Source organism: Halyomorpha halys, unplaced genomic scaffold (genome assembly GCF_000696795.3).
Source record: "Halyomorpha halys isolate HHAL.00 unplaced genomic scaffold, Hhal_1.1 Scaffold876.1, whole genome shotgun sequence".
In the NCBI taxonomy this organism is placed as follows: Eukaryota; Metazoa; Arthropoda; class Insecta; order Hemiptera; family Pentatomidae; genus Halyomorpha; species Halyomorpha halys.
In genome coordinates, this window is record NW_027114409.1 from 149,188 (window position 1) to 167,338 (window position 18,151).

The following is an 18,151-nucleotide window of genomic DNA, read 5'->3' on the forward strand; positions in this document are numbered from 1 at the left end:
GAGAGAGAGAGAGAGAGAGAGAGAGAGAGAGAGAGAGAGTCCACTCTCTGGTGAACAATCTATTAATTGGACCACTTGACATAAAAGAGCACTCGAGATTCCAGACGATGGGCAACTAATAATAATAAACAAAATCTTGAGAGGCTTGATAGGGTAAGTAATAGTTTGATAGTTCTAACTATCGATAGTTTGGGTAATATCGACTGACAGCTACGGATATTATCAATACACATTTTTATAGTTCCTTATTAAATGATATCCATAGATTAAATGTGTTTAAAGCTATTATAAATTTTAAGTTACAATTACTTTTGATTAATGGTCCAAGCACGTTTCCACTGCGCCACTCTGTATATATTGTATCTGTTTAATAAATTAAATTAGGAGGAAGGAAAAAAAAGTTTTTATTAATAATTTTAACTTTAATTCCTAATTAAAAATACTTTAGCTTAATTTAAGCTACAATCACATTGGTTTTCATAAAACATATATTGTTCATTATAGATATATTAATGTGAACTCATCTCGTTACTCTGTTTCCAGGCAGATATTCTAGTATTTCCTGAGTACGGTTTGTGTTACGAATATGAGAATGAGTTTGTGGAAATACCATTTGGCAAGAACGAACCAGCACCGGCAGACAATCCTAATCTACACCCAGTGAGTATTTAAAAGTATTTATAATTCAGAAGTTATTATTTAATAATGTGTTTTTCTTTTTCTTCTGTTATAGGTAGGGTTTATTGTTATAGTGTTCAGTAAGAAGAAAATTTTTTAAAAAATAGTTGTTGATTTAGTGAGTTCGTATGATTTTATTATGTAATGGGCAATTGGCCTGTAGATGATGAGCGTTTTCAAATGAATTGTGGCACGTCAATAATTAAAGTTGTCTCCTTATAATAGCCTATGGGCCGAAACGTAGGATAATAATAGATAAGTTTAAAATAAATTTTGTTGAGAACAAAGTAGACTATTTATACTATAAATACTTATATTATATGTATACGATAAATTTTATAGTTGTTGTTATAATTGATATAAACACTCTCAAACAATTAATTAACAAATATATTAAATCAGAAAACTAATTATATTTATTATACAAAAATACATAATGAAAATGAAATGTTTTATTTCTACCAGGGCTCTTAAACGATCAACACGACAGTCTTACTTCTATCTAATTTAAGATTTTATTATTATTGTTTGAATAAAACCAATTATATCCAAATTAAAGTCTCAAAACATTCTTTATTTTCTCAAAAGTCCAACTTTTCGGCCATCCTTAAGGACAATCTTAAAAACCAATTTACACTCACATAAATTATTTAATGGAAGATTGCTGATTGACCGTGTGTATCAATAAATGGAATTTGGTCCGGGTGCGCTCAATTAAAACTCAAGTAGTAAATTGGTGTACTATTTTACGTTGGCTCTAATAAAATAGTGCACCAATTTACTATTTGAGTTTTAATTGACCGTACCCGGACCAAATTCCATTTATTTAAATTTTTTGCAGGCTATTCTATCCAGGTCACTAATTTCAGTCAAAATTACCCTATTTTGTTTATGACATTAAATTAACTTAAATCTAGACATGTGCTACGCCCTATCATGTTACTTTTTTTTTTAAATCGATTTCCAAAGCTCCATACTTTGTCACAAATAAAATCATACATAAAGACCTTAATGTTCCCTATGTAACCGATCTAGCCCGAACCAGATATCACTCCTTCCATTATAAACTCCCTAACCAGTCAATCCCCCTAGTTTCTAACCTTGCATCCTCTTCCATTCCTGACAATCCTCCGAGGCGCCTGAAAAGAAGATGGCCACAAGACCAGCTAATGTAAAATGTTATTAGAGTACCAATGGGTAGTTGCTCTATACGCCTGTAACATTCCATTTTAACTAAGATCATATTTACTAAATGTATTATGTAATTACAGTCGTAAATTTCAATAAAGATATTAAACAAAAAAATCATTTTCCAGGTTATTAGAATGTTGTCAAAAGCAGCAAGAGACAACCAAATCTACGTCTCAATCAACATTATGGAGAAAGATCTGAGCACCGGTGAGGAATTAACGTACAATGCAAATATTGTTTTCGACAGGAAGGGAATCGTTATTTCCAAGTATATGTTCTCCTTTTTCATTTTAATTTAATTTTAAGTCTGTTATTAGTTTTTATTTTAATTAGGCCATTGAGAATATAACATATATATGCTACACTATGTTCTACCATCAATCGGGGCGAGTATGGTCCAAGGTGCTTGGATAAAGATGAGTTTAATTTTGTCCACAATAGTCATCTGAGACAAGATTATGGACTCTCACCAATGCTGTTAAATTTAGTCCTAGAAAAAGTAATTAGAAGAATTTCTCGCGAAAATGGTGGGATGCATGTCAAAATGAAACATAAAGTCGTACGCCAAGACCAACGACAACGTGGAATGACTCTCAAAGACTCTATTAACGGAAGAAGAAGAAATCGGCGGCCAAGTAAATGAAAATAAAACAAAATACATGATTGTAAGCCGAAAAATCCACCCTAACTACGCGGTCTACGTGGATGGCAAATCGTTCCCGAAAGTAGACAGTTTCAAATACCTCGGTTCTACAATAACATCAAGAAATGATCAACGGACTGAGATAGAGTACCAGAGAAAGCAGAATCGAGAAATTTGAACAGAAAAGTCCTCCTTACAATCACAGAAGCGACTTGGCATCAGAGTCTTAACACAGGAGAAGAACCAGTACAGTTGGCAAGAGAACACGTTGGAGGCCAAAAACCAGATGGACAGAGAGAATCAACAAAAATGTGAAAGAGCTGCATGAAGCAAACTGAAAAGCACTAGCTAGATCTACACAGTCGTCATGATTCTGACCAAATCACCTCCTTGCACAACCGTTGATCTAGTAACAGTACTTTCTTACAAAGTACTGCACCACCTAATAATACAATATCCGGGAAGAAAAAAAGGCAGTTATCTCACCCCAATTTTGGATTACTTTAATGAAAACAAGTTATAATTACTAGTAATAATTGATGAGTCTGCCAAGTATAGGTAGAGGGAATAAAAAATGGCGGCTGTTTCAAAACATTAATTTTTCATTCGGAGCTCTATATCTTAAAAACAAACAACACTAGAAAATCTAAGAGAACATTATTTAAAGAAGAGTAAATTTCCTGAAATATTAGCCCTAAAAGAGCTATGGAGAGTTCTCGAGATATGGCTTTTTAAAAAAATAAAATTTCTTAAAAATCTACTGAAAGATTAGTAGTTAAATAATTTATTTTGTGAAATCAATATCTCAGGAACTATGTGACGTGCAGATGTCTATTAGCACTCTAATTAAAGCTAGTACAATGGACTATAAAGACGTTTATGACCTTTACCTTCGTAGAAATAGTAGTTTTCATAATATTTGCTAAAATAAATTGATTTATAGTTGTTCCGACAATAAGTTTGATTTATGAAAAACTTCATTTCAGAAACCATTGGACGTACAGATGCCTGCCAGTGCTCAAATTAAAGCTAGATAATTTACTACAAAATAGTTATGATATTTGACAAAATAAACTAACAAAATGTTAATTTCTAGTAGTTCGTATAAAATGTTGGATTTTTGAAAAACAATATCTCTAGATCCATAGGACGCACATATGTCTGCCAACACTCAAAATAAAGGAAATTTAACTTTCTATAAAGTAGTTTATGACACTTATCTTCGTAGATGTAGTAGTTTTTATGATATTCACATATGAATATAAATTTGGCAAATGAAAATTTGTCCGAACAACTATAAATCAATTTATTTTAGCAAATTTCATGTAAACTATTACTCCTAGGAAGATAAACATCATAAACTACTTTATAGCTCATTAAACTAGCTTTAATTTGACTGCTAATAGACATCTGTACGTCAAATGGTTTTTGAGATATAAATTTTTCAAAATAAATTCACTAACTACTGAGTTTTCAGTACGTCCCATACAATATGTTTCCGAAAGGTTGCTTTTTAAAAAGCTATATCTCGAAAAATATTAAGCGTAAATAACTCTATTAGGGCTCATATTTTAGAAAATTTACTATTCTTTAAATTACGTTCTCTTAGGTTTTCTTGTGTTGTTCCTACTTTTTAAGATATAGAGCTCCGAATGAAAAAACATTTTTTTTATCGCTTTGAAACAGCCGCGATTTTTTATTCCCCCTACCTATACTTGGCAGACTCATCAATTTTGGCTAGTAATTATACATAGTTTTCATTAATATAATAAAAAATTGGGGTGAGATAACTGCCTTTTTTCTCCTCTTGGCGTCTTGTACTATAACTCTTAGCATATAGATTTAATTTTTTTTAAATTATATCATGAAATAATTTTATTTTGTACTTTTCCCTTACATGCTGCAAATGTAAACACTTTATAATAAGAATATTCTTTTGTGTCCAAACACAATATTATGTCAATGTAAATAACTAAAATATTCTAAGGAATGGGTTGTCATGGTACTGTGTATAATTAGTCTTGGCACCATTTAAGAGGTAAGGTTATCTACATCAGATGGTTTAGCAATGCATGTTCAATACATAGGGTAAGCTGGATAGATGACGAACTGACTGGATGATTGGCGAGTTTTACGTATATTCACCGTAAATGCCCGCAGGATGGAAATTCTACTCAGTAAGGGATTCGCTTACGTTCGTGAAGAGGATGGAAAGTCCTACAGATATTCAATGTAGATCCTGGCAAAAAGACATGACAAGGGACCCAAAAGTGGAAGAGTGGAAAAATATTACAAATTGCATTACCAATAATAAATTTAGAATACTATACCAATGTAATTAATACCAATATACCAAACCTTAAAGAGTATTTTCACACCTAAGGCTTGTCAAGTTTGTACCGATGGTACTTCTGGGCTTAAAAACTCCATCGAGAAATGCTACTTATAAGACATTAGCTTTTAGTGGATTAGAAGTATTATTCAATTTATTAACATATTAACACATTTAGTAATATGACAGTAAATGACATGATTATTGCATGTGTGAAAGTAATGAGAGAAATGCTTTATTTAGCTATGCTGTCCAAATACATGGGGTTGCTACAATTCCCAGCATACCGATCAATCCATGATCGGTCATATATAAAATACATATGATATAACATATTTTTTTTAATATAACAGCAATTTTTTTCTCCTACCTTTTCCTTTTATAATCAATATACATCTACACACTGAATACAAATATTTTAATTTTTTTTTCTATTTAACTATTTTATTCCATTTGATTGGAAATTTTATTTCCCCTATTTCACTCTCTCAGACCTCTCGTCTCCAGTGATCCGCTGCCCGCGTTCGATCCGTTAAACAAATTAATCGAATTTATCATTAAATAGCAATATAAAATCAAATAAATAAATTTTAAAAAATACAAATATATAGATATAAAAAACAAAAAGTTAAAAGAAATAATTTAATGAATAAATAAGTTTAAAAGAATAAAAAAAGAAATAGAGCACATATACGATGTTTGACTGATAACTGTAATGGTTCACGTCTCGGCAGTTAGATCACTACAGGGTGAATGTTAAACCACAACTTAAGAAGCTGGGGGTAGATTTTCAAATATTGCAAATGGTAGGGTTCCCTTTTATCTATTCTTTTCATCCCAAGCCTTAGTGACACAATATTATACGTATTACACATATACACAATATTATATAAAGTTGTAAATAAATTAATATTTATTTTAGACTAGAAAGTTTTAATGTAATCATTCTATCATATTTTGTTCGCAGGTATCGGAAATTCAACTTATATTATGAGAAAGTAAACACTACAAAGGTACCTGACATTGCTATCTTCGAAACAGATTTTTGTGTCCGGTTCGGAGTATTCATATGTGCCGATATATTTCACAAAGAACCAGCTTTAACCCTGGTTAATGAAAAGAATATTACGGATTTTATTTACCCAAATTGGTTTTATGCAGAGCTGCAACTCGGCCTATGTAAGTTTATTTATAATCTAATATGTAAATGTGAATATTTGTTTGTTCGTACTTTATGCACTGCCATACTGTTCTCCGATTGTGAAAGGGATTTTTCTAAATGCTTAGGATTTTCACGGGAAGGTTATAAGATGTTCTGACTTTTTCGTTTAAAAAAGTTACTAACAAAATTAAGCATTTTTATGGAATGCAATTGACGAATAGTAAATTAATATAATAATAACAATAAAACCGCTACCAAATTTTCCCTATTGGCCTTCGCTTACGACCTCGTCTTACTCCTTGCCAATGGCCGAGACCTCCAGCATAACATAAATGTCCTCTAAGAGGAATTAGCCGTAATAAATATGAGGATTAATCCGGAGAAGACTAAATACATGAGAATTGGAAAGAAACTCCAGAAGGATAATGAGGGTACTAAAGCTAACAGTACAAAGATTAGAGCAGATCGAGAGTTTTAAATATCTAGGAGCTAATCTCAATGAAAGTTGTTACATTGACGAGGAAGTGGCCCAAAAAATTGGAGCGGCAGGGAAGATGTTCAGTATGGTCAGACGGAATCTTCTGGGAAGAAGAGAGGTGATAAAGCAGACCAAACTAACCGTCCATAAATTGACCTTCCTTCCTATCCTACCTTACTCTTCAGAATCGCGGACCCCCATCCAAAACACAGAAGTCAGCTACATGCCATGGGGATGAGATATCTGCGAAAAATAGAAAGAAAGACACGGAGAGATATATAGAATATGGAACGCTACCATACGGGCTAATCTCGACTTCAGACCGGCTGAGACCATTCTGGAGGGGCACAAACTAAGATGGTTTGGACATCTTCTTAAGGGGCTTCTACATGTTGGCCAAGCCGAGGCGAACTCAGACATACGCGAGCATGTGGTTTGGCTTGGTTTGGCCTAAGCTCGTTGGCGATCCGTCGAGAGTCGGTTTTTTGGACACAGATCAAAGGGGGTTCGTGAGGGCGCTCGTGTATCATCTCCATCATTGTTCTTTAGTTGCAATTGAGGTGTTAGGATGTTAAAGATGTTTGTTGTTACTCTTTATAATAAGTTTTATTTTTAATCTTAATTATTTATATTTAATTTCATTTAATCTCCTTTCATTTTCTTTTGTTTTTGTAATAAAAATAATATAATCCCAGTGCAATATAGCTGAAACCACTAGTAAGTCCGCCACGCTTGCCTCTCTGAAAAACACTGACATGTGGATGGTCCGCTCTTTGTTTACTGAGCATTCGTACAACCCTCCGATTTATGGCGAGCGGCCAACATATGAAGCCCCTTTAGGATGGATCCAGATAAAAGCGCCAGAAAGACTTACGAGATCCACACAGAAGGGAAAAGACCTAGAGGAAGGTCTCACATCGCCTGGGAGGACAGTGTAAGGATGAAGTGTGAAGTGAATGGACTGGAGTAAGAGAAGAGAGCTGGTTCAAGAAAGAAACATTTGGGTCAGACAATATAAGCGGGATCCTCACACCGCACAGCGGTAGAAGAGGGAATGACTGTGGTGATTATGAATAAGAATAGAACAAGATGATACAGAATACGATAAAAATAAGGATTTAGTAATACCTAAATAAATAATATCCCTAAAGCACAAATATACAGCTAATTCTATTAGTAATGTAATGAATAATTATGTGGAGTATAATTACAATGTACAATGAGTATAAGTACAAAATACAGGCAGATATGGTCATTTGGTGAATTAAAATCAGTTGTTGGGAATCATAGGAGTAAGAAATTATTAAAATTATATGTTTTCATAAATACTATACCTGAAAATTTTTGTTACAAGTATATATTGATGCTTTTTATCTTCAATACACACACAAGTTTCATTAATAAAAAAACATATCATAAGTGTTAAAATCACATTAACTGAGTTATTTTTTCGTTCAATCAATCAATTTGATTAATATTTAATAATTAATTTAATCTAAATTTTTGTTTAAGCTGTTCAGATTCAGTTTGGCTGGGCTTATATGACAGACAGTAACCTCCTTTCAGCAGGAGTTACTTCTTTAGAACAAGGGAGCACAGGAAGTGGAATATTTGCAGGTAGAAAAGGCACTCTGATTAATATTATCAATGAGAGGAATGAAACTCGAATTTTGACTGGCAAGGTATTGAAAAAGATGAGAAGTAACGCGGAACATTGTATAATAGGTATTTATAAAGCATTCAGATATAAATATACAAATGATTAACAGCACAAAACAAAGTCTATACCATTATATTAAACTGAAGAATTTGTTCGTTTGAACGCATTTCAGAACTATACAAATAGAATACCGATCCTATTTGAATTATTTTTTTTTAGTTAGATAGGCTTAGGGCTAAATAGCATCACATAACAAACCATAGGAATGGAGAAATAATTATATACAGCAGTGTAAGACCCCCTCTCTATCAAAATCAAAACATTTTAATCTATTCATAGGTGTTAACAAAAATTACATTAATCTATTTTGTTATTTCATTAATAATATATGTTGGCATAAAAAGTATTATGTCATGCATTTTTCTTGGTTTGAGTGGATTTCTTAAAAGTATATCCTTGAATGATGGACCCTCCTTTCCCATCCCCCGAAAGAAAAACATGCTTACGCCACTAAAAAAAAAGGTTTCAGTATAAGGTTTTAATCTTGCCTTAACAATGTCTATGAAGCGGGAAGTTTTAATGGCGATCCTTCTTATCATGTTGTTTATGGCTTATAGATATTTTATGTTAAGTGAAAGTTCTAATTTTTTTATATTTAGGATTGTCTTTTTGACCCCCGAACATTTTTTGCCATAGCACCCATCTTGACCTAAAATATTTTGGGGCACCCTTGACGAGATAAAAAAAATAAAATGCTGTCAATTATCTTTAGAGCATTTAAAAGTAAAGACTAAAATGCACTATATATTTGCTATTTTAATTTTAATGGTTTTTCCTGTCTTTTTTGTAATATTTTGAGAAAGTGATATTAGATTGAGGCACCTCTGGCATACACTTGAGGCACCTTAGGAACAGCTGATCTAGGAGTATGGAGACACTCACCTCCTCCCCTCTGTCTCCAAACCAGATTCTAGTTCTTTGGTACAGTTGAGTACTCAATAGTAACTAGAGGGACCTACACATATAGCCCAGTCATACACTGCACTGAGAGGCAGAAATTAACTCCCTGTGAAGATGTTTCTATTCTGAATTACAGAGATAGCTGCAGGAAAGCCTGTTCTTCTTTCAACTACTTTTGGGTAGTTGGAAGGCAATCTGAAAACCGTTGGAGGCACTTTGCAGTTGACTGAGATGAATGAGTGAAAACCCAGAAATGAATGAATTTGTGATATAATTAAAAAAAAAAAGTATAATTGTAAAAAATAAAAACATAATCTGTGCATAATTTTCAACATTATTAATAAAATAACATACTGAACTAGATTAAAAAAAATTAATTAATTAATTATAAAGAATTATTCCATTAGATGTGGTTTATATGAGCCTCGAATTTACAAAGTAGTTGAAAGCTAATTAAAACTGTGCAGTATATTAGAAAACCTTCAATAATTAATTTTCTTAACTTTTTTTTTACTCTGTATGACATAAATTTTATTGAAAAGTTGAATTTAAAAAAATAAACATGTGAATAAATTTCATAATTATTAATTAAATAAAAATTAAAATACATTGAATAAGTAATTGCGTTGCTTTGTAATTTCTTTTTATCAATGCTATTGATGAATGCACAGATTCATATGTAAATACTGTTTTGAAAAAAACAGAGTTAGGCAAAAATTAGCTAAAGTCGAAACTAATAGTTCAAATTGCCATGGATACGATATTTATTAATAAATGGTTCATTCATGAATAAGGGTCGTATCTATGGCAATTTTCTGCTGTTAGTTTCAACTAAAGTTAATTTTTACCCATCTCTGACATATACCTGAAGTACTCCTGCTTTTATACAACATTATATAATTAAACAACCTTTTATATTTATTAGTTTGATCCATCAAATTAGAAAGCATATATCATACTTTGTCAAGAACTGACTGTTATATTAAGAATTAAACCATTCATATTCGACTTTGACATTATTTAACAAGATATTAAGAGGCCTAATATATTAGATACTTATAAGATTAATTAAATCAATATACACAATTTAAGTGCATAATAAAAAATTTCTGTTTTATCAGGAAAATCGGAAGATCGTATTTTAGAACCTTTAACACCAGGAGTCGACAGCACTCACGAAATAGAACCTGAGAATTTCCAGAACTATGCAACAGATATGTTATTACCAGAAGTAATAAAGGAATTGTCAGCTGGTCCAGACGGATCTTATTATTTAAATGAAATAATGCATCCAAGAACGTGCCAATGTTCTGTATGCTGTGATTTTTATGTTAATGTAACATTCACATTTAAACCCCTAAAATATTTAAATATGTCAGACTTATCTTACTTAAAAAATGACTCTTTCTATCACTATCAGTATAGATTTGCAACATTCGATGGTATAAAGGATTTCCCAGACGGAGGTTCCAAAGGTATTCAGGTTTGCGCCATCATTCCTTGTTTAGATGATTCCCTGACAAGCTGTTGGAAGAAAACCGGAAATGCTAAACCTCTTCAAATTCATTCTCAATCACATGGAGATATCTTTTTGTACTCCACAACATTTAATAAAATTTCTATAAAATCTACACCTGAAGAAGAAATTCCAGATTTTACTTTCCCAAATATATTAGATTCTTCTAAAAGTTCCAGTCTTAAAGCATTTGGATCTCCACCAGACGTTTCCAATTTGGAATTCAGTTCTGATGAGAGGTCATCTAAACTGTCTTATTCAACAGATAGGTTGATTTATGCAGGATTATATTCCAGGATAAGTTCGAGAGATGGTGGAAAACCTTCTAATTATTCCGCTCCTGCTTATTTCCCACCATATAGGCCGCATCCCTTATTTTCAGTCCAATGAATTTTGTACTGCAAGGTAATAAAAAAGTAGCCATATAATACATTGAAAATTTAAAAAAATAAAAAAATTGCAATAATAAAGATAACTAATCACTACAATTCACAGAATTGTTAAATAAATCTAATTTCCCTAACGATATACAATATATTATGTACACAGAACATGATAAACTCCATCTATATTTTGTACTTAATGCTCTGTTTGGAATGACTAAAACATAACAGATTAGACAATCTGGTAAATAATATTTTAACAACTTCTATTATTACTAATTCAAGGGTCTATTCCTTTCCTAGGTGTGGCATCTGGTAGGCCATATTTGACAACTGAGAGTTGCTGCCACACCCTGTATGTCAGGAATGGTTAGGCAGGGGATAAAAAAAAAAGTTGAGTTACTCAAACAACACTCACATTTTGTTATTGATATTTGTTTTTGAATTGCTGCTATTAATTCTCAGTTACTTTTTTGTTGTAAACATTAAATGTTATAAAAAATAATGATACAATTTACTGTCCGAGGCTAAGGGGGGAGAGGGTGCCCCAACAATGAGACTAAGGGGTGAGGATTAGACCATGCCCCTTGAAGGCAACTTAATGTCATTATCTGTAAAACCCTCCCGTTATTAGTTGTTTAGATTAGAAGAATGTTGTTTAATAAAGAAAAAAAAGTATAAACAGTAAACATTATTTTTTAGAATATTAAATGTTTACAACAAAAAAAGTGACAGAATTAATAGTAATTCAGAAAAACAATAACAACAACAAAATGTGAACACATTTTGAGTAATTATCAACTTATTTTTTTTCCCTTTTAATGCTTCTGCCTAGCCATTTCTGACATAGAGAGTGCAGCAGGAACTTTCAACTGTCAAATATGCCACGCATACGAATGGAAGAGACCCAACCTTCTACCATCACTCGTCCTGGAAGTGTCCAAGGTAGAGGAGATTATAAAAAGTTTATCGATATAGCTATGGCTGTTATTCTACAGCCCTCTAAATTAAAATCCGCTGCCAAGTAATATTATTGATTATAATTTTATATTGTTGAATTTAATATGTCTAATTTTAATTACTTAGGTTAAAAATTTTAATTAGTGTTACTCTAGAATTTCAGTTTGTCAATATTTGTACAATCTCCTGTGAATACTCTGTTGTTTAAATGAATGAGATCATTTCTACATTTTAGTCAAATGCTCATTTTACTTTGTATAACTTCACTATGTTATCTTAATATTTTGTGGCTCTACACTTCATATAACTAGTTTAGTATGACGCTTAGTTGCCTCCATCATCTTTCCCAACTTCAATTATGACTGCCTTGTATGTACTGAGCTGTATGGTAGGCATGAAATGAGACTGGAGGGTTTAGTTAGAATTGTTTCATTAGATTCATTAAATTTCAAGCAAATCCAACATCTCCAGTTTGTATGCCTAGTTTAAGTCGCTTTACCCTATTTTCCGACAGCAATACTTCCTAATTGTCTATCTTTTCTGATCCTTTAGAACCAAGCATATCTCCCCAAATTCTTTGTATTCTCTTAAAATATCAAATCACAACTCACGAAATATATATATTTTTTCTTAGAACAGCTTTCTTCAAAAAATCCTTCATGCATGCTACCTAATTTTGGAGTTCCTTACCCAACATCAATTGCACCTTATGTAATATCAATTATTTCTTCACTTTCTCATCTATCAATCTTATGCATATATGTAATAATAAAATAACCTGGATGTTTGCATTATTTATTTCTAACATTATAGTCATTAGTGCAAGTTTGTATACATAGATATTAATGTGAATTTTCAACCTTGTCGTCCATTTCAAATACTTGTCTTTTATTTTATAATTTTATTGCTATAATTATTTTATTATCATTAAAATCAAGACAAATGTAACTGAAAAAGTAATTTTTTATAATTTCAAAGAGACTTGGTATACCCTTTGAATAATAAAAATAAGCGTGACCAAAAATTTGACTGAATCACTTGTAATTAAAAAAATATTTTTATTGACTTTCTTCCATAATGCAAGGCAATGTTGTTCTTGAGAAAATTCATAATCAATAAATAATTTATAGAAATATTTATCGACTGAATCTTGAATCTTCGTTACTAATACCATGGAAATGCCAGTCTTATTTGATTTTTTTTTTTTAGTTAGATATATATTTTTAAAAAATAACGAAACTCAATCAAATGAAGATAAAAGATTTTTTATAGAAGTAATGACCTACAAAAATCTGAAACTGAAGATAGTTCTACTTTTTATTTAGGTTCAATATAGAACAAAATGACAATAGAAATCAAGTAAAGTATTACTATAAAATGAACTATGTACCTACCAGCAGAGCTGAGCAAAAATTAGCTATAGTTAAAACTAATATCTGAAATTGTCACAAATACAATATTTATTTATCAATGATTCATTCATGAATAAGGGTTGTTTTCATGGCAATTTTAGCTATTAGTTTCAACTATTTAACTTTTGCCCAGCTCTGCCTACCAGGACTAACAAACTAAAACTCTGGAGCCGCACGGATGACACAACTTTCTCTTACAACCCTACATATGTCCCCAAGATTTGTATAATGGTGGGCTCATGTTAAAGTTATTGCTGTGTTTGTGATCTTTAAAAAAAAAGAAAAATTCCAAAGGCAAGGTGCAAATTATGAATAAAAAAAATTTATTTTTGTATAGCTATAAAAATTCGTATTTTAGTGTATTTCAAGGTGGGAACAATGAATATAAATTTTGTTCTTGCCAAAAATATAAGTTTAACTAAAGATTATGAAGTCATAATGCTATCAGGAAAGAGTGTGTGGTTTCGATTTTTCCCTTTGAAAATGGGAGAATCATTGTTCCTTCTCCTTTAGTTATTCAAAAAATTCTTTTATATTTTGTATTTAACCAAATTTTGTATTTAACCAAATTTAACCATTGTTTGTTACTGCCAACTATGAGACCTGCTTATTTTTTTAAAATAAACTAAATTAAAAGTACTTTAGAATTTTTTTTTTTTTAAATATGTATAAAAGCCCTCAGACTATTTTAATGAGGATAAGACCTATCTATACTCAGTTTAATCAAAATCATTAGAGCCGTTTTCAGGTCTTGATCAGGGGTTATAGCGCAGAAGGTAGGCCTACAACTCTACGCTGTTGTAGGCCTACCTTCTACGCCATAACCCCTGATCATGACCTGAAACTCAGGTCGAAACGTCGGCATAAAATAAATAAATATGGTTTTGTTTATTTATGTTGTTCTTTGCTGACCGCACCCCCCCCCCCGACAAACTTCTCCAATAATTAGTTATTTTGTATATATAAATGATTGTTAGTAGGTTTTATGTGATTTATCATTTCAACATGTTTATTTGTAGTATAAAACCTAGAAGCAAGCTAACCAATTTTGTTAAGTAAAATATGCAGTCACAAAAAATATCCTTCAAATTCAAGATGGCGGCATGTGTCTTGCGAAAAGTTCGTTGAATCGCGGCCATGTTGAGCAGATTCAAATATTTTAAACTCTATTCTAACTTCCCATCATAATTGAAAATGCAGTAAATTTAAGAAAAAAATAGAAGTCAAGAAATAGTGCTAAAGAATAATATTCAGAAAGTAAATCATTTGCAAAAATCCAAAACTGTTGTGTGACAATCGATGTTTACATGGAACATCGAGACAGGTTTTGGTTTTTGGCATTTTATTTCGTCGCTTAGGCGCGGGAAGGGAATGATGTTTGCTGGATGAGGTCTTCATCACCTCTTGTCCAGCTCAAGAGTGGACATCTTGAAAACGGAGACATCGGAGAGTCATTCACGAAGTTTAAGGATTCTTTGTTTGGATCGCCAAACAACACACTTCGGTGAATTGTGAGTAAAAAAAACTGTTGGAGGACCAATGCTTTGTTTCCTCAGTGTTTGTTTACTGAAAGATTGCCAACAGTCAGTGTTATTTTGTTGATAAAAACTTCAAAAGAAGAATCTATGAAATTGGTTAGTTTTGTTGTCAGGATATATGATTCGAAGCAATCCATCAGGATTTTTTTAGACAACAATAAATGCCAGTATAGTTGACAAGAGGCCATGTGGGAGGCCAAAAACCAATTGGATAGACAGAATGAACAAAGATGCAAAAGAGCTGCATGTAGCAAACTGGAAAGCAGTAGCCCAAGATAGGTAGGCGGTGCAGAGACTTCCAAAAATTGTAAACTAGAATTGAATATCCCAAAAGTAATTGTAAAATTGATTACAGCAGCACTGGCTCAATACAATATAAAACTTTAACTTAACTTTGATTACACAAATCAGGGCTAAATGAAAACAAGATACAAACATTGTAAGAGTAAACAGAACCTTAAAATAAATATAAAGAGAAAATAAGACAATATATTTTTTTTAACATATAAAAGAAATAATAATGTAATTAAGTATAGGTGGATTGGAAACTAGTTACTAATAAATACAGACAGGAATGATAAAATTCTAAATACAGAACTAGACCAATAAATTGTGGAAAAATACTCGTTAGAAATAGTTGTAGATATAGTAAAGAGGTAGCTGTATAAAGTAAACAAATAGATGAAGTAGATGCGGCAAAAGTGAGGTATAGTAACAAGTAAAAGTAAATATGATAAGATTATGATAAAATTATTTAAATCAATATACATAATTTAAGTCCATAATATAAATATTTCTGTTTTATTAGGGAATCTGGAAGGTCGTATTTTAAAGCCCTTAACACCAGGATTCGACAGCACTCACAAAATAGAACTAGGGGATTTCAAGAACTACGGAACACATATGTTATTACCAGAAGTAATATGGGAATTGTCAGCTGGTCCAGATGAATCTTTTTATTTAAACAAAATAATGCAGCCAAGAATGTGCCAGTGTTCTGTATGCTGTGATTTTTATGTCAATGTAACATTTACATTTAAACCACTAAAATATTTAAATATGTCGGATATATCTTACTTAAAAAATGACTCTTACTACCACTACCAGTATAGATTTGCAACATTCGACGGCATAAAGGGTTTTCTAGACGGAGGTTCCAAAGGTATTCAGGTTTGTGCCATCATACCTTGTTTAGACGATTCTATGGCAAGCTGTGGAAAAAAAACTGGAAATGCTAAACCTCTTCAAATTCATTCTCAATCATATGGGGATATCTTTTTGTACTCCACAACATTTAATAAAATTTCTATAAAATCTACACCTGAAGAAGAAATTCCGGATTTTACTTTCCCAAATATATTAGACTCTTCTAAAAGTTCCAGTCTTAAAGCATTTGGATCTCCACCAGATGTTTCCAATTTGGAATTCAGTTCTGATGAGAGGTCATCTACACTGTCTTATTCAACAGATAGGTTGATATATGCAGGATTATATTCCAGAATAATTTCAAGAGATGGTGGAAAACCTTCTAATTATTCTGCTTCTGCTTACTTCCCACCATATAGGCCACATTCGTTATTTTCAGCGTAATGAATTACTGAAACGTCGATAAGAATAAAGATAGTTTTTTATTTCAAGGTAAAAAAAAATTAAATAAATAAAAAATTAGCCATCTAATGACAATTAAGTATAGTGATTTTCAAAATTTGTTGATAAATTTCATTCCCTAACAAAATATAATATATTGTGTACACATAACATAATAAACCCCAACCATATCTTGTACTAAATTCACTCTTTGCAATGATTAATACATAGCATATTTGATAATCTAGCAATTACTACATTATGCCAACAATTTAAAATATTCATTATACTTTCAACCTGAAGGTAAACTATATATATAAAATACCAGATCGGCCTGGTGAGCCTTACATGGTTAATATAACAGTTACAAAAAATAAAATAAAAACTCTGTAATTTAAATGCATTACACTCCTTCTAAGGTCTAAGAAGAGGTTATAGAAGGTTAATCAATGTAGCTATGGTTGTTATTCCAAAGCCCTCTATATCAAAGTCCACTGCCTAACTAATATTCTGTCTCATTAATATTATTTATTGATTATAATTTTATATTGTTGGATTCAATATGTCTAATTTAAATTATTTAGTCTAAACATTTTAATGAATGTTACATCAGAATTTTAGTTTGTCAGTAATATTTTTATAATATACTGTGAATACCGTGTTATTTAAATTAATGAGATCATTTCCAAATTTTTGTCAAATACCCAATCTACATTGATGCATAACTTCTCTATGATATTTAATCTTATCTAAGATTTTGTGATTATATGCTCCCTACAACTAGTTTTCCTCCTTGATCTTCCCCTATTTTAATTTGGATGCCTTGTATAAGCTGAGTTGTAAAGTAGGCCAAAAATAAGACCCAAGAGTCTACTGAATTGTTTCATTAGATTCATTAAATTACTACATCTTCAGTTTCTATGCCAAGTTAAAGTATCTTTAAGGGTACAGTCACTTTAACTTGGCAAACCCTGTTTTCCATTAGAATTTGGATAATAAGAGATTGGTGTAAATATGGTTTCATTACCAACAGTTGTTATTGAAAACCATTATGTTTTTATTATTGAAATTATCTTTACCATAGTAACATGATATATTTTAGAAACGTTAGTTACAAAAAACATTGTATTTTAAACTAAAATGGTAGCCTTGTAATAACCACTGCTCTTTAGTTCAATAAGGTATCAATTAAACAAAAATGAAAATATTTTAATTTAATAAATTATTATATTAAGTATAAAATGACATTAATTCATTTGACTTCCCTTATTTCTTCTTATTATTTCAAAACCTTGCCTTTGTATTCACAGCTCTTAGTATGTAGAACAGGACAGTTGAGCCAAAAAAGAGAAAAAAAAAACAACAAGAATAATAATGAAATAAGATGATTTTTTTTCTAGTCTGGGATTGTGTACTTCTCATTTAAGTTGGTACCTTGTTAGTAAAAAAATTAAAATAGCTTAATAGAAAATTTAAAACATTCATTAAAAATTATTATCAGTTTTCTTGAGTCTTTGGGAGCAGGGTAGCTCAGTGAGTAAGGTGCTGTGATACTATCTCTCAGGCCTAGATTCGAATCCAGCTGTGGTAAATAATCATTTATTCTGTTAAATCTGCTGTAAGTCAACCCTACGGGTTCAAGACCTCTATA

At 31.4% G+C, this 18,151-nt stretch overlaps 1 protein-coding gene across 2 annotated transcripts in view; it reads left to right on the forward strand.

Annotated features, from left to right (window-relative positions):
• LOC106686787 (vanin-like protein 1) overlaps positions 1–17,662 on the forward strand; it is a 25,072-nt gene extending 7,410 nt beyond the window's left edge. Inside the window, exons 3-7 of one of the 2 annotated variants that reach the window (XM_014430305.3) lie at positions 544–660; positions 1,995–2,137; positions 5,812–6,023; positions 7,997–8,209; positions 15,722–17,662. In XM_014430305.3, the coding sequence (XP_014285791.1) occupies positions 544–660; positions 1,995–2,137; positions 5,812–6,023; positions 7,997–8,209; positions 15,722–16,503 (1,467 nt within the window). In that variant the 3' untranslated portion in view covers positions 16,504–17,662. Of the gene's footprint in view, positions 1–543; positions 661–1,994; positions 2,138–5,811; positions 6,024–7,996; positions 8,210–10,225; positions 12,758–15,721 lie in introns of those variants that run through there. The other variant, XM_014430304.2, reaches the window with a different exon arrangement.
• Positions 17,663–18,151: the final 489 nt, after the last annotated feature.